This window comes from Gymnoscopelus braueri (genome assembly GCF_963280865.1).
Source record: "Gymnoscopelus braueri genome assembly, chromosome: 4".
NCBI classification, from domain to species: domain Eukaryota; kingdom Metazoa; phylum Chordata; class Actinopteri; order Myctophiformes; family Myctophidae; genus Gymnoscopelus; species Gymnoscopelus braueri.
Window position 1 is genome coordinate 20,842,947 of NC_137605.1, and position 13,919 is coordinate 20,856,865.

The window sequence follows — 13,919 nt, forward strand, 5'->3', positions numbered from 1 at the left end:
GTTCAAATAGCCGATCTACAAGCTCACAACGTGTGGATGTAGACCGGCTATTTTCACAATTTTTATACGTTTTTCTAAATTGTAGAACATTTCTAAAAAGTTTAGGCACAAGGGGTAAGATAGGGGCCCCCGGCTATTTGATAGGGCCCCCGGCTATTTGCAACTTGAGTTTACATTATATCGTCTCCATGTCCAAACTTTCAAGTAGTTAATGAATAATCAGTATCATTGTGATCAGTTGAATTGCAGTGCGCTGAAACCACATGATGCATGTAACAGTATATGTGACATAACAGAGTGTTTCTTTGTGCCAGGTGACGGTTAGCGCCAACGGGTTGATAGGAACACACAACTGGCTGCCCTACGACAAGAACATCGCCAACTACTTCACCTTTACCAAGGACCCCACGGTGACCAACCCCAAGTGAGTGTCGCCATATACGTCTTTAACCTTCCTTTCATCGGGAGGTTCAACCCAGACAATCCGAGAACGTGTCATTTTTTAGATTTCTTTGTCTATTCAAAAATAGCAGATGTACAAGCTTGTAGATCTGCTATTTTTGAAAAATCTTGAAAATGTGTGCAAATCTTTGAATATATATGTTTTTAAAGCGAACATATGTAACTCAAGTCTTTGCTTCTGGGGGTCCCTGGAACAAAACATTTTTGAGATGGGGGGTCCGTGGCCAAATACATATCTAAAAATGTTTTCTAAATCCTAACAGTATGTTGCTATATCAGTGGTGCTCCAACTTTTCCATGTCAAGGACCCCCAAAAGTATATGTATTTGGCCGTGGACCCCCATCTCAAAAATGTTTTGTTCCAGGGACCCCCCAGAAGCACAGATCGGAGTTAAAAAAATTCGCTTTAAAACATATACCGTATATATATTCAAAGATTTTCACAACTTTTCCACAATTTTTCCAAAAGAATGCAGATATACAAGCTCATAGACTCGGTGCCGCACTATGAGCTTGTATATCTGCTATTTTTGAATAGCCAAAGAAATCTTAAAATGACACAGCTGCGTTCCCTGTCTTAATGGGTTAACTGAGCACTGATGGGGCTTTTGCACCCTCTGCTTCATAATAACATTCATACACATTCAGACCTGTGAGCTGTCCAGTACCAAACTGCTGGTCACTGGGAGCTGACCAGTGCAAGCAGTCAGTGTTCTAAGCTTTTTGGACATTTCTGCACACAGCAAAATATAATAATTTAACTGTGAGAGTGTAAAAATGTACCTACACTATAAGGGTAAATTTTGTGCAGCTTGAGTTTACATTATGTGTGGTCCCAATGTCCAAAACTGTTATTTTTCAGGATTCAAATTCAAAAGTAGCAGATCTACAAGCTCGTGGGTCTGCTACTTTTTGACGCTTTTGTGTGACGCTGTAGTGTGATCAATTAGGGCGTTAATTTACGAAAGAAAACACAAAAAAGTTAGAATATGGAGGTAGGCGGTTTCTGCCTGACAGCAACGATATGCCTTGCTCAAAGGCGCATTGGCAATAATACTTTATTATGGAGGGGAGAGTGGTTCTCCCATTCCAGTGAGGAGTGAAGGCTCATGGCATGTTAAACACAAGGCACGTAGCTCCATACCTCAGATATCGCCCTATCTGCTTTACAGCTCAGCAAGGATTACTTGTAGTACTTTAAAGCTGTATCTAATCAATTTTAACCCATTCAATCCGGGAACTCATCTGTGTCATTTTAGGTTTTAGCTATAGCCATTGTTTATACTTTGGCTATTCAAAAATAGCAGATATACAAGCTCATAGTGTGGCACCGAGTGCCGCACTATGAGCTTGTAGATCTGAAAATCGTGATTTTTTTTTTTGGCAAATCTTTGAATATACATTTCTTAAAGCGAACATTTGTAACTCAAATCTTTGCTTCTGGGGGGGGGGGGGTCCCTGGAACAAAATATGCACGACCAAATACGTATAATTTTGGGGGTCGTTGACATGAAAAAGTTTGAGAACCTTCAACCACTGATATTATAGCAACATACAGTTTTCAGAAAGACATTTGTAGATACGTTCCCGGATTGAATGGGTTAAAAAGGAAAAAAAGGAAAAACTTTTAGCAGATGTTTTAAAGGATCGTTACAGTTTAAACCTACAGTAAACACAGATCACATAAACACAGTATAAATCACAATGCAAACCCACTTGAACTCACAGAGTATGTAACTCTTAAATGTCACCACGCTTATACGTGGCAAATAGAAGACTCTCTCTTCCCTCTCTTGCCCTGGTTTATAGCAAACCATACCTAAACGTTGCCCTCTCCTTTACCTTTTCTCTCTGTCCCTCTATCTCTCCATCCCTCAATCCTTCCAGCCTATCCGATTCCATCATCTGTCCATGTTGACAGCAGCATTCTTTTTTGAAATTCCTTTTTCCTCAACAGTGTTTACAATAAATCAATAACAGAGCATAAGGACAAATAGTAGTAATAAAAAAGGATTAATAAAAAACAAAAATAACTCTACGTACACAGGGAATTATCAACAATCCTGTACAGTCTGTAAAATTATACTGTAAATCCAAAGGTTTTTTTGTATAAAAAAATCGACAAGGAATGATTGAAATTGATTTTTTCATAATCAACTAAATCGATAAGTCTGATTAACCACTATTATGCAAAAATACCAGATCAAAAATGGCAGATCTTCAAGCTTACGATGTGTCGCGTCGCGTTGTGAGTTTGTAGAGCTGCTATTTTTGCTATAATTGTTCACATTTTTCATCTAAAATTCATTATTTTATTCAAATGTATTATTTTTTGTAATCGATTAAATCGATTTGTTGGATTAACGGTTGCACCCCTGTATCGTCTCTGTTGGGTGGAAACCTCATACAGTATGTCCAAAACTGTTACTTTTCAGGATTCAAATAAATAGCAAAAGTAGCAGACCTACAAGCACAAAACACGTCGATGACGTGACGCTGTAGTATGATCGAGTAGGGCGTTAATTTACGAAAAAAACACAAAACGTTAGAACATGGAGATAAAGAGGTCTTTTGCTCCAACGGCAGCGATATCCAACTGTTTTCCTCCCTGTGTGGTTCAGAACGCAGCGCTTCCTGAGTGGACCCTTCGCTCTGGGGGTGGGGATCAGCGCCCAGGTCCTGGTGGTGTCCAGCGATGGCCGGCTGCTGTTCAGTGGCGGCCACTGGGACTGCAGCCTGCGGGTCACCCTGCTGGGCAAGGGCAAGCTGGTGGGCAGGATCTGCAGACATATTGGTGAGTCGGACCAGTGGGGTTTCATTTAGTCTTTTTCAGCTTTTTACCCCTTTTTCTCCCTAATTTAGTCGTTATGCCAATTGATTCCTCCCCACACACAATTGTTTTGTGTGTTGTTCTGCTGACTCACCTGCCAGTGGAGGACGCCAATTTTGTTCGTATAGACGCTCGTCAGGACCAGTGGTTTCCAGGGGGGCCAATTGGAAAGGAGGGGGAAATGACAAATAATAAACATTTTATTCTAATTTTCATTAATATTTCGAGCATACCATCCTTGTCTTTTTTTTTATTTTATTGCAGATCTATAAGCTCATGACACATCATAGTGTGACTATGGCTATTTGGGGGTCCTAGGCATGGAAAAGTTTGGGAAGCTCTCCTGAGTTGGACTATTAGACTTGGAGGACTGAAGTCTGACATCACTGCCACTAGAGGCCGCTATCCCCCTGGGTCACAGAGTTAATTAGTCCATAGAAAATACCATAGGGTCTCAATAGCATCGTGGCATATAAGAACCTTTTTCCAAAAATAAACAAATGAGCCTGGCGATTTTACTCATATGGATATGAATCAAATCAAATCAAACTTTATTGATATATTATTTATATATACTTCCGTGACCCAGGGAATAATGGAGTGATGTCAGGACTTTCGTACTCTATTTCAACGTTGATGTTAGAACAGTGGTTCTCAAAAGTCATGTATTTGGCCACGGACCCCCCCCCCCCCCCCCCACATTGGATATCAAAATGTTTTGATATCCAATGTTTTGGATATCTGCTATTTTTGAATAGCCATGGATTCATTGGTTAAAATGATTGATGCTATATTAACTAATTTAGCTGGGGACCCCCTAGAACCTCCCCAAGGACCCCTGGGGGAGGTTCTAGGGGACATTGAGAACCAATGTGCTAGAAGATGCAAGGAAACACTTGTCAACATCCTTCCAACATCCTGCCAGCTGTTTACATAACTAGCAAATTGAAAACAATCAAGTAATGAACACAAAAGCCATGTGGATATTTTCTGTTGGCTGGCTATAAGCAAACTCACAGCTGTTTCTGTGATCGTTTGTTGTTTCCCTGGCAACGGTCATAAACAGGAAGTTCACAAAGGTTGAACCATTAAGGCCATGTGCTATTGTTTACTGAATGAAATGTGATTAGTGTCTTATTAAGTCACAATGATTGACAGGACAGTGCTACCTCATTTCTAATTTTTTTAAGCCTACATTTTAATAATTTAGCTGATGTTCTGATGTCTCTCTAACCACTTGATACCAATGCTGCTCATATTTTAATTGAACCACATAAATCCTAGCGTCCCTATTCTGGAGTGAACATTTGGCCAAAATAGCAGATCTACAAGCTTGTAGATCTAGCCTGACACTCAGCCTGAATTTACATTTTGTTTCAGCTATTTTCATCAAAGAGAGTTGGTGTAACCTGTAGAGGGGGAATAACTAGTAGACCCCCGGGGGATAATAGTCTAATAATAATAAAGTAATCCATGCTGTGTGTTCTCTCTGCAGATGTGGTTACATGCCTGGCTCTGGATCTGTGTGGTATCTACCTCATCTCTGGTTCTAGAGACACAACCTGCATGGTGTGGCAGGTTCTACAGGAGGTAAACGCACGTGTGTGTGTGTGTGTGTGTGTGTGTGTGTGTGTGTGTGTGTGTGTGTGTGTGTGTGTGTGTGTGTGTGTTCGCGCGCGTGCGTGAGCTTAGTTAAAAAATGTAGTCAGGTCAAGCCTTGATTCACATTTCACACGTTTCACAGGAAACGCGTACAGTGATACATACAAGATATCGTCGCTGTTGGCCAGAAACCTCTTATCTCCATATTCTAACTTTTTGTGTTTTTTTTCCCCCGTAAATTAAACAGAACAAAAGTAACAGATCTACAAGCTCGAAACGCCACGCAAAGCATCGCGTTTCGAGCTTGTGGATCTGCTACTTTAGCTATTTTTGTATTTGAATCCTGAAAAGTAACAGTTTTGGACATATGAGATTTACACTCGACAGAGAGGAGTACAAACATCCATACATGTAGATGTGTTATGTAACTGTGTTCTCTGTGGTCCAGGGGGGCTTCTCCAGTGGTCTGTCTCCTCGTCCAGTGCAGGTCCTCTGTGGCCACGACCAGGAGGTCACCTGTGTGGCCATCAGCACTGAACTGGACATGGCTGTCTCTGGGTCAAAGGTGAGAGTCCAGAGGTTAACATTATATTTCATGAGAATCCACTAATTGGTGGCTAGTAGGGCTAGAACTAATAAAGTAGTACTGTATTAGAGTAATACAAACATTTATTGATTTTTCTGATTATTATAGTTTTATAAGATATTATAATTAAATAAACAAACAGCCTGTAACTGGATACAGATCCACAGATATAGTGCACACATTCTAGATTCAGAAACTAAACATATAAACCAGCCAGTAACAAATACCAGTACAGAACCAGTATATAATAATACATTATATGCTGCACATACATACAGTACATACCCACACACACTGACAGCCTCATTGTAATCACTTCATAGCTAATACAAGTAATATGTCCCCCTCTCTGCCGCGTGTCAGGACGGCACGGTGATCGTGCACGGCATCCGACAAGGGCAGTTCCTGCGGTCGTTGCGGCCTCCAGGCGAGAGCTGCGTGCCGGCCACCATCTCTCAGCTGCAGGTGGGCATGGAGGGACACATCGTGGTTCAGACGTCTCTGGAAGGATCCTCGGGAGGAAAGGTAGGGAGCTCCATCCATACACTCGCATACATTTACAAACGTAAATACAGACACACTAGCTCAAATGCTTTTCTCAGGTTTCTTACACCTGAATTATACTTGATTGGGCATCGTGTCTGGCACTGATATTAGCTGTTCTACAAGCTCGTTGTGAGCTTGTAGATCAGCTATTTTCGGTGCGATACGCCAGTGTGCGCAACTATGTATAAAACTGGCTTTACTTACCACTTATTTATTAATTTATTTTTAAATAAAGAAATGTATTTCTGTGTATCTGATAAAGGGCTGTCTGTTTACATGACTGCATCTGTTCTTATTGCTTAAAGGGTAAACCCCCACAATAAATACTTGCTACGTAAACGTTCTTATGTCCCTCATTTCTTAATCATAATCAAACGTAAGATACACATTTCAAATACATGTAACAGAAATACCGCCCGTCTCTGTCTGTTCATATGACGATACACAGTAATATATTTGTTCATTTTCCTTCAAGGGGAAGTATTCGCTCCATGTGTACTCAGTGAACGGCTGTCTGCTGTCGTCCTCCTCCATGGAGGAGCAGGTGACAGCTCTGCACCTGGTGTCTGACTACGTCATCGTGGGCACCTTGCAGGGCAACCTGCACATACGAGACCTCTTCAGGTACCAAACGCACTGTTATGATAACAATGAACTGTTTCAAAGCCGCAATACACAATGCTTTTCAGAGAGAGAGAAAAAAAATAAGTACAACAAATATAAAACATACGATACGATATCAATCCATATGTTTTATATTTGTTGTACTTCTTGGACGCATTAATAAAAAGGAAAGATAGTCATGAATTACAACAATTAAATAGTGGCCAACGACAATTATGCCAGATCAAATACACAGGATGTTGTCTGTTTCGATGGCTCAAATAGTTGGTGCACTGCTCAAACCGCTCAGACCTGACCTGCAACAGCATGGGTTCCATTTCCTTCTCCTGACCTGAGTCACACCTCAGTCCCCTCTCTCTCTGCTTCCTCTTTCCTCACTCTCATAATATTTGAGATGCATCTGTGACAATGCAAAAAAGACAAAATCAGATTATATATCTACTATTTTCACTATGTTTGCATGACACTGTTGTTAGATGAAGTATGACATAATGCTTAAGTGGTTGATCAATTCATATCAATGTATAAACAAATACATTTAAAAAAGTCAATATTTGTTTAATCGCTAAGAAAATAATCAACAGCTGCTGCCCTATTCTCTGCCTTGGTTTGTTTGACAGCCTGAGTTCGGTGGAGTCGCTCTTGGTCCTGAAGGTCCCCATCAGGAGTGTCTCAGTCACCAGGGAGAGCAGTCACATCCTGGTGGGTCTGGAGGACGGGAAGCTGATCGTGGTGGGGGCAGGGAAACCTGAGGAGGTGAGAAGCCAGGGAGAGGCGTGTGTGTGTGTGTGTGTGTGTGTGTGTGTGTGTCACTCACTCACTCACTCACTCTGAATAATCACATGCTAACGACTTGAAATAGAGTCATTCAGATTATAATCTGCCTTTTTAAATCTATTGTCATTGAACCTGAATGTTAGGGATTTTTTTGGCGTGTGTGTGTGTGTGTGTGTGTGTGTGTGTGTGTGTGTGTGTGTGTGTGTGTGTGTGTGTGTGTGTGTGTGTGTCTCTTCACATGGCCTCAACCTGTTGTTCCTCCCCCCCGTCTCAGGTGCGCTCAGGTCAGTTCTCTCGACGCCTGTGGGGCTCCACGCGCCGCATTTCCCAGGTGTCCGCGGGAGAGACTGAGTACAACCCCACCGAGCATGCTGGGAAATGATACACGTGGGTCCCGGCATCAATCCCACGGCGGCGGGACATCAGTACGGGATTCAAAGGCCCCCCCAGAGGTCACTGACACGAAAGCGCGGCCGTGATTCTCTCATGTGACTCAACGAGGCCTTTTACCACTCCGACACTCCGAGTCCCCGACTGTCGTCCTCAGCCTCTGAGCTCTCTGGGAGAGCGACCCGTACACACTGTGCACTTTTGTTTTCTGCAACGGAAAAGAAACAATGTTGGACTTTTGAAACTCTCCAATCAGCATCATTCCAAAGAACGGCCTTGTGTTTTGGGAGGGGGATGGAGAACAAAGTTGTTGTGAACCGCTGTATGACAGTGTGTGGTTGAGTCACTTATCGGGGGGGGGGGGGGGACAGAAACACCATGATTCACTGTGGTGCAGACAGACGCAGAATGGACTCACACAGAGTATCTGTGAACTCCCTAACCCAGCGATTCTCAATCTGTGGGCAGGGTCCCACTGGTGGGACGTGAGGAGATTGCAAATGGGCCCCCAAAATAATTGACACTATAATTTTTTTGATAACAAGAACATGTAAATTTAAATTTTCAAAACAACTGAAAAAACTCTGAAAAATGCACACAGCCCACCCATCTGACCACTTAACACGGCAGCGGTCAGACGGGTGAACGCTTTCGAGAACGTTTTTGAGATGAAAAGTGGGCCCTGATCCAGATAAGGTTGGGAACGGCTACCCTAACCGTGTGTGTGTGTGTGTGTGTGTGTGTGTATGGCCATGGCATTTCCCAACCCTCCCTGAAACTAACAACTGAAAATATTGTTGGAGAGATTTCCATGTTGCAATACTGGTAAACACCACAAGAGGGTTGGCTTTGTCTGCGTCTGTGTTTAAAACTGTGTCTGTAGAGATTGTGTGTGTGTGTGTGTGTGTGTGTGTGTGTGTGTGTGTGTGTGTGTGTGTGTGTGTGTGTGTGTGTGTGTGTGTGTGTGTGTGTGTGTGTGTGTGTGTGTGTGTGTGTGTGTGTGTGTGTGTGTGTGTGTGTGTGTACAGTATGCGTGTGTACAGTATGCATACGTGTATATGTGTGTGTGCGTGCCTGTGTGCATGTTTACTAATTCCCTTTTGGCCCTAAGCAATCTTGTTCATGTTAAAGCAATAACTGCTTTAATGATAAATACATCCACCTTCTACAGTTTTAGAAATTGGATAATAATGAACCTTGTGAAGAGATGTCTTCTGTTGCCTTACATGGAGGAGAAAATGCCATTGTTTGATCCCTATAAACATCTGCTCTGAGATAGTTTCGGTTTTCGATACTATTGACTATATTAGTATAGTCTAGTATGTTTTTAAATCGAAACTGAAAAGTGCCTTTTGCATCTCCAGCCATATGCACGCAATGATCTCCATTGTATATCTGTTTGTATTCTCTGTCTCACAGCCGCTGCTGCTCGCTGTCGCGTATTTTTAGCACACTTTATTCTACTGTATGTCAATGAGGACTCTGCCCTCTGCACCAAAACAATGTATACATTACACACCCTGCCTGCATCATTGTTCATTAGCCTAATGTTCTTTTAGCCGTTCGCTGAATGCATGTGTGTCATGTTAGTTTTGCGAAGCACTGAAACAATTTTTAAGAAGGGGGAGATGACTGTGAAGTACATGAACGGAGAGACTGTCGAGTGAACAGAGGAATGTTCCTCCTGCCGGCTCCTCGCTCCTGCGGCCGGAGCGACTTAATTGTTATGCACTGTCATGATGGAGGGGAGACGAAACTACGGGAACTGTTTGGGTAAATGCAATGCCAACAAAATGGAGCGCCCGTTTTCTCTCCATGTCTCTGTAGGTAATGCACAGAACAACCCTAAGTGAAAGACTTTTTTTTTAAAGGATTTTTGCTGTGCATCCCTGTGAAAGTCAAGAACATGTTTCACTTGTCTGCTGTCACATTTTATTTAGATCACCTAAAAAACCTCTGGGTTTTAATTGACGGGTTATGCGTGTTCGAGGTGGTCTGTGCAAAGAAGAAATGCTTTTTATGTGTGTGTGTGTGTGTGTAAGCCTCACACACACACACACACACACACACACACACACACACACACACACACACACACACACACACACACACACACACACACACACACACAATTACTAATACTTTGCCAGTTTGCAAACTGTTACCTGTACAATATTGCTGCATTTCCTTGCTGTACGTGTTATGAATGTATTTTGATTAGGTCATAATTCTGGCTCTCTTATCATGCTGTTTGATTATCACACAATTCAGTCAATGACCACTGAATGGGTCAGGGTTCTGCATTATACTGTATGTGCTGTATATAACTGCTAGACTATTTTGACTATTTTAAGTGTCTTAAATTTGTTCCATTCCAACTGCAGCCTTAAGTTTACTTCATATTCCAGCACACAACGTTGTCCCTCGTAGAAAAACTATCATTTCCGACGAGCGACAGACAGTGAGTGCTGTGTGGCAGAGAATGGATCAGGCTTTAAGTCAGGCCAGCGCTGTCTTGAAATCTGACTTGTTCCGCCTCCTTTTAAATCAGTTTTAACGTTTGTATTGTTCTTTGAAGATGTCTGGGGAAAGAAATGCACATGCTTTTTCAAAACTAAGCCGTCTGCCTTCTTCTTTTTTTTTTATCATAACCAGCAGCCATGTGATACTGTTGATGTCTGTCTGTCTGTCTGTCTGTCTGTACAGTTCCATTAAGCATCTGAGTTGTTTGGGGGGTTACATTTCATTGAAACTGGTCTTGGAAGATATCAGCTGCATCACGTGATGCTGTTCATTCGTCTGTATCTGTCACGGTAAGTAATTAGCTGTGGGAACCAACGATTCTCGAGTCATGTGGCGCATAGAACAAAGACTATCACCTTTCGCCATAGTGTGAGGCAGATTGATGTCCATGCACATCTCCTGGATATGATGCTAGTTTGTCACAACCCACCATGGACTAGAGGACTTTAGCCCCAATCCAACTCTTGATGCTGCAGGGAGGCATTGGATGCCATTTTTATAGTCTTTGGTATGACTTGGCCAGGGATTGAACCTTGACCTCCCAATCTTAGGGCGGTCAGTCTAACCACAAGGCCACTGAGCTGGTATTTACCACAGTGTACAGTTGTATTCTATATAAAGCTTTGTTCAGACTGCAGGCAAATCCGATTTGTTTCTCAGATCTGATCTTTAGGACTGACTGTCCACACTGTTATTTGCATGTGATCAGATCGGGTTTGTGTATTCAGACATCATCCACCTATCTGCATTGGCTGCTATGGTAATAACTAACAACATAAGTGGGAGAACTGCTTAATTGATACCAATCTCAAGAACAGATTCAGAGCTGCGCAATTGCAAAAGTGAAAAACGCTGGGGGCGCTGTTTTTCCTTTTTATTTGACGATGGGTTCCCAGATTGAATTGATACTGATACTGACGATGATACTGACAATGATACTGGCATGATACTAACCGTGATTCTGACCATGATACTGTCATGATACTGGTGTGATACTGGCATGATACCCGTGACGGACATGATTGACCATGAGACAACTGACCATGATACTGACATTATACTGACTATGATACTGACCATGATACTACTGACATGATACTGACCATGATACTACTGACATTGTACTGACCATGATACTACTGACGTGATACTGAGATTATACTGACCATGATACTACTGACATGATACTGACACGATACTGATCATGATGATAGTGACCTGAATACTGATATGATACTGACCTGATTCCAACCATGATACTGACGATGTTGCTCGCAGAAAAAAAGCTGATCTATAAGCTCACAATGCATTGTGGTCTTGTAGATCTGAGCAACACCGTCGTACAACGAAGTATAAATCAGGCTTAGGTGTTTGAGTGTCCAGATTCTAGACTGAAAAATCTGATTTGAATAGCATTTCAAACCACCTAGGAATGTGGTTCAAAACTGACTTTTACTGTTCAGACTTGATCAAACCAATCTGACTCTGACAGGATTTGGGCTGCCAGTGTGAACAGAGCCATAGTGCAGTGTTTCCCCAAAAGTGGGTAAATATATATTTTTTGGTTTTCCTACATATTTTCTTTTTTATTATTTCAAAAGATTAAGATAAGAATTTGTTAAATTTAAAAACAAACCGAAACAATCTAAGAAATTCCATAAATGAAAAAAACGTAAGAACTAGGGAAAATAGCAGAAAGCAGAAAATAGCATTGCGATGCGTTGTGAGCTTCTATTTTCACTAGTTTGGATCCTGGGTGGAGACATCAAATTTCTCATTTGGGTCTCAAGCTAAACCACCATAAGGCAGTCAAAAAAGGAAACACTTCATCAAATCAGACTTTAAAAAGCATCAGAATGTTGATGGTTGTTAACTTGTTTCCCCAATCTTTATTTTTTTTAGTTGCTGAAATCCGTCGACTTGCTATTCCAAACACCCACAGCCCACATGATTGTCCATAATTGGGTCGAAAATGAAGATTGATTCTTCTGCGAACCGCATTGCTGACATGCTGTCCCAGGACAGGCCCGACTCCTCTGCTGTAGAAACTCTCCTCCGCTGGCTTGTGTCTGTGTGATGATGCGTTTTAACCCTGTCGGGGGTGGAAGAGGTCACGAGCGAGCAAAGGCACATTTTACTTGAAGAGGAGTCCTTTGATCCCATGGTGGGTTGAACATCCTGCCAGCCTTGTCGTAAACACCTCCAGGGGTAGCATAGAGGAAAGAAGTAGGGTAGGGGGTTATAAAACCAACTTGTAGATCCACCCCCCCAACATCTCTGTCAGTCAGTCAATCCAAGCAGAGAAAGAGAATGGGGGAAGTGGGGGGGGGGTGAAGGATGTCTGTGCTCGTCCACAATGGTAGGAGGAGTTGACACCTCGCTCTCGGTTGTTTTGCGGAGGAGGCTTCTCCTCCTCTGACCCTGCAGGGTCTGGATTTGGAAGGAGGCTGGGAGATGGAGGGGAGGAGATGAGGGCTAACGTGAGCTCTCGCAATCTTGGGTGTTGTCTGAGTCGAACGTGCCAATAGCCGCAACAACCCACAAACCCAAACCCCTCCCTCCACTCTGACCCCAACTCTCCCTTCCAACTCTCCCTTCCAACACCCACCCCCCTCTTCTGTAGCATCTAAGTATTTCCTGGGCCAGAGGGCGAGGAGATCATGACTTTTTATGGCCACCTTTCACTGCACTGCGAAGTTCTCACCCACGTATGACCACGCATAGCGCTCCCGCTCAACATAATACCCTGGGTTAAGGGTTCTGCATTGTCATGTCTTTTTTTAGACACGAACAAGTCGTTGTGATGTACCTCGTTTATGGACTGGTTGGTTTGAACCAAACATATGGGTTATTCTTTGCGGTGGTTCAGTGGTTGGCATGGGTGCCGAACAGTAGGATGGTCCTGGGTTCGATCACGCTGAGGAAGGCTTCACGCCGAAAGGCGTTCGTGGTCTGCCTGTGCCATTAACTAAAAGTACCAGAAGGACTTTTTTTTATGAGTGCTGGTATTTATTTTGTCTTGACATTGAATTCTGTCGAGTCGTGCACCCGGTAAACTACTTGGACTGTGTTGTGCTTGTTTTGTTTTTACTTTGATGGTCCTGGGTTCAAACCTGATTTTAACCTTTCTGTGTGGAGTTTGCATGTTCTCCCTGTGTTTGCTTGGGTTTCCTCCTACATCAAAACACACACATGTTATTATGGACATACTCTTGAGCAAGGCTAGTGCCTTTAAGCTTTTTTGATTGATTGAATACTTTATTAACAGTTTGCTAAAAGTACAGAGGTACAGTAACACAATAATGCTAAAAGGGTAACACAAAAAGCCCTTGTTTCCATTGTGGTCCTATGTATTCAATTCATCAAGACATATATATAGACATACGTATATAGACATACAAAAAAGCTGGTCTCTGGGTGCTGCTCAGTGACTAATCCTAATGATTAGTTGGGATCAATAAAGTCTAACTTAATTAATTAGTTTGTAACAAATGTTTGGTACAAGATCAGAAGACATATTGGCAGTGATGTGTGCAAAAGTATCCTGGTTTGATGTGTGTGTGTGTGTGTGTGTGTGTG

The 13,919-nt window shown here is 42.4% G+C and overlaps 1 protein-coding gene across 7 annotated transcripts in view; it reads left to right on the forward strand.

Annotated features, from left to right (window-relative positions):
• The window catches only part of LOC308083190 (neurobeachin-like protein 2), an 80,624-nt gene extending 70,193 nt beyond the window's left edge, over window positions 1–10,431 (forward strand). For 4 of the 7 annotated variants that reach the window (XM_080425398.1, XM_080425400.1, XM_080425401.1 and 1 more), the window contains 8 exons: window positions 315–424; window positions 3,084–3,256; window positions 4,788–4,882; window positions 5,343–5,459; window positions 5,844–6,005; window positions 6,502–6,650; window positions 7,271–7,406; window positions 7,702–10,431. In XM_080425398.1, the coding sequence (XP_080281524.1) occupies window positions 315–424; window positions 3,084–3,256; window positions 4,788–4,882; window positions 5,343–5,459; window positions 5,844–6,005; window positions 6,502–6,650; window positions 7,271–7,406; window positions 7,702–7,809 (1,050 nt within the window). In that variant the 3' untranslated portion in view covers window positions 7,810–10,431. The remainder of the gene's footprint in view (window positions 1–314; window positions 425–3,083; window positions 3,257–4,787; window positions 4,883–5,342; window positions 5,460–5,843; window positions 6,006–6,501; window positions 6,651–7,270; window positions 7,407–7,701) is intronic. The other 3 variants (XR_013932978.1, XR_013932979.1, XR_013932980.1) reach the window with 3 other exon arrangements.
• The last annotated feature ends 3,488 nt before the right edge of the window (window positions 10,432–13,919 follow it).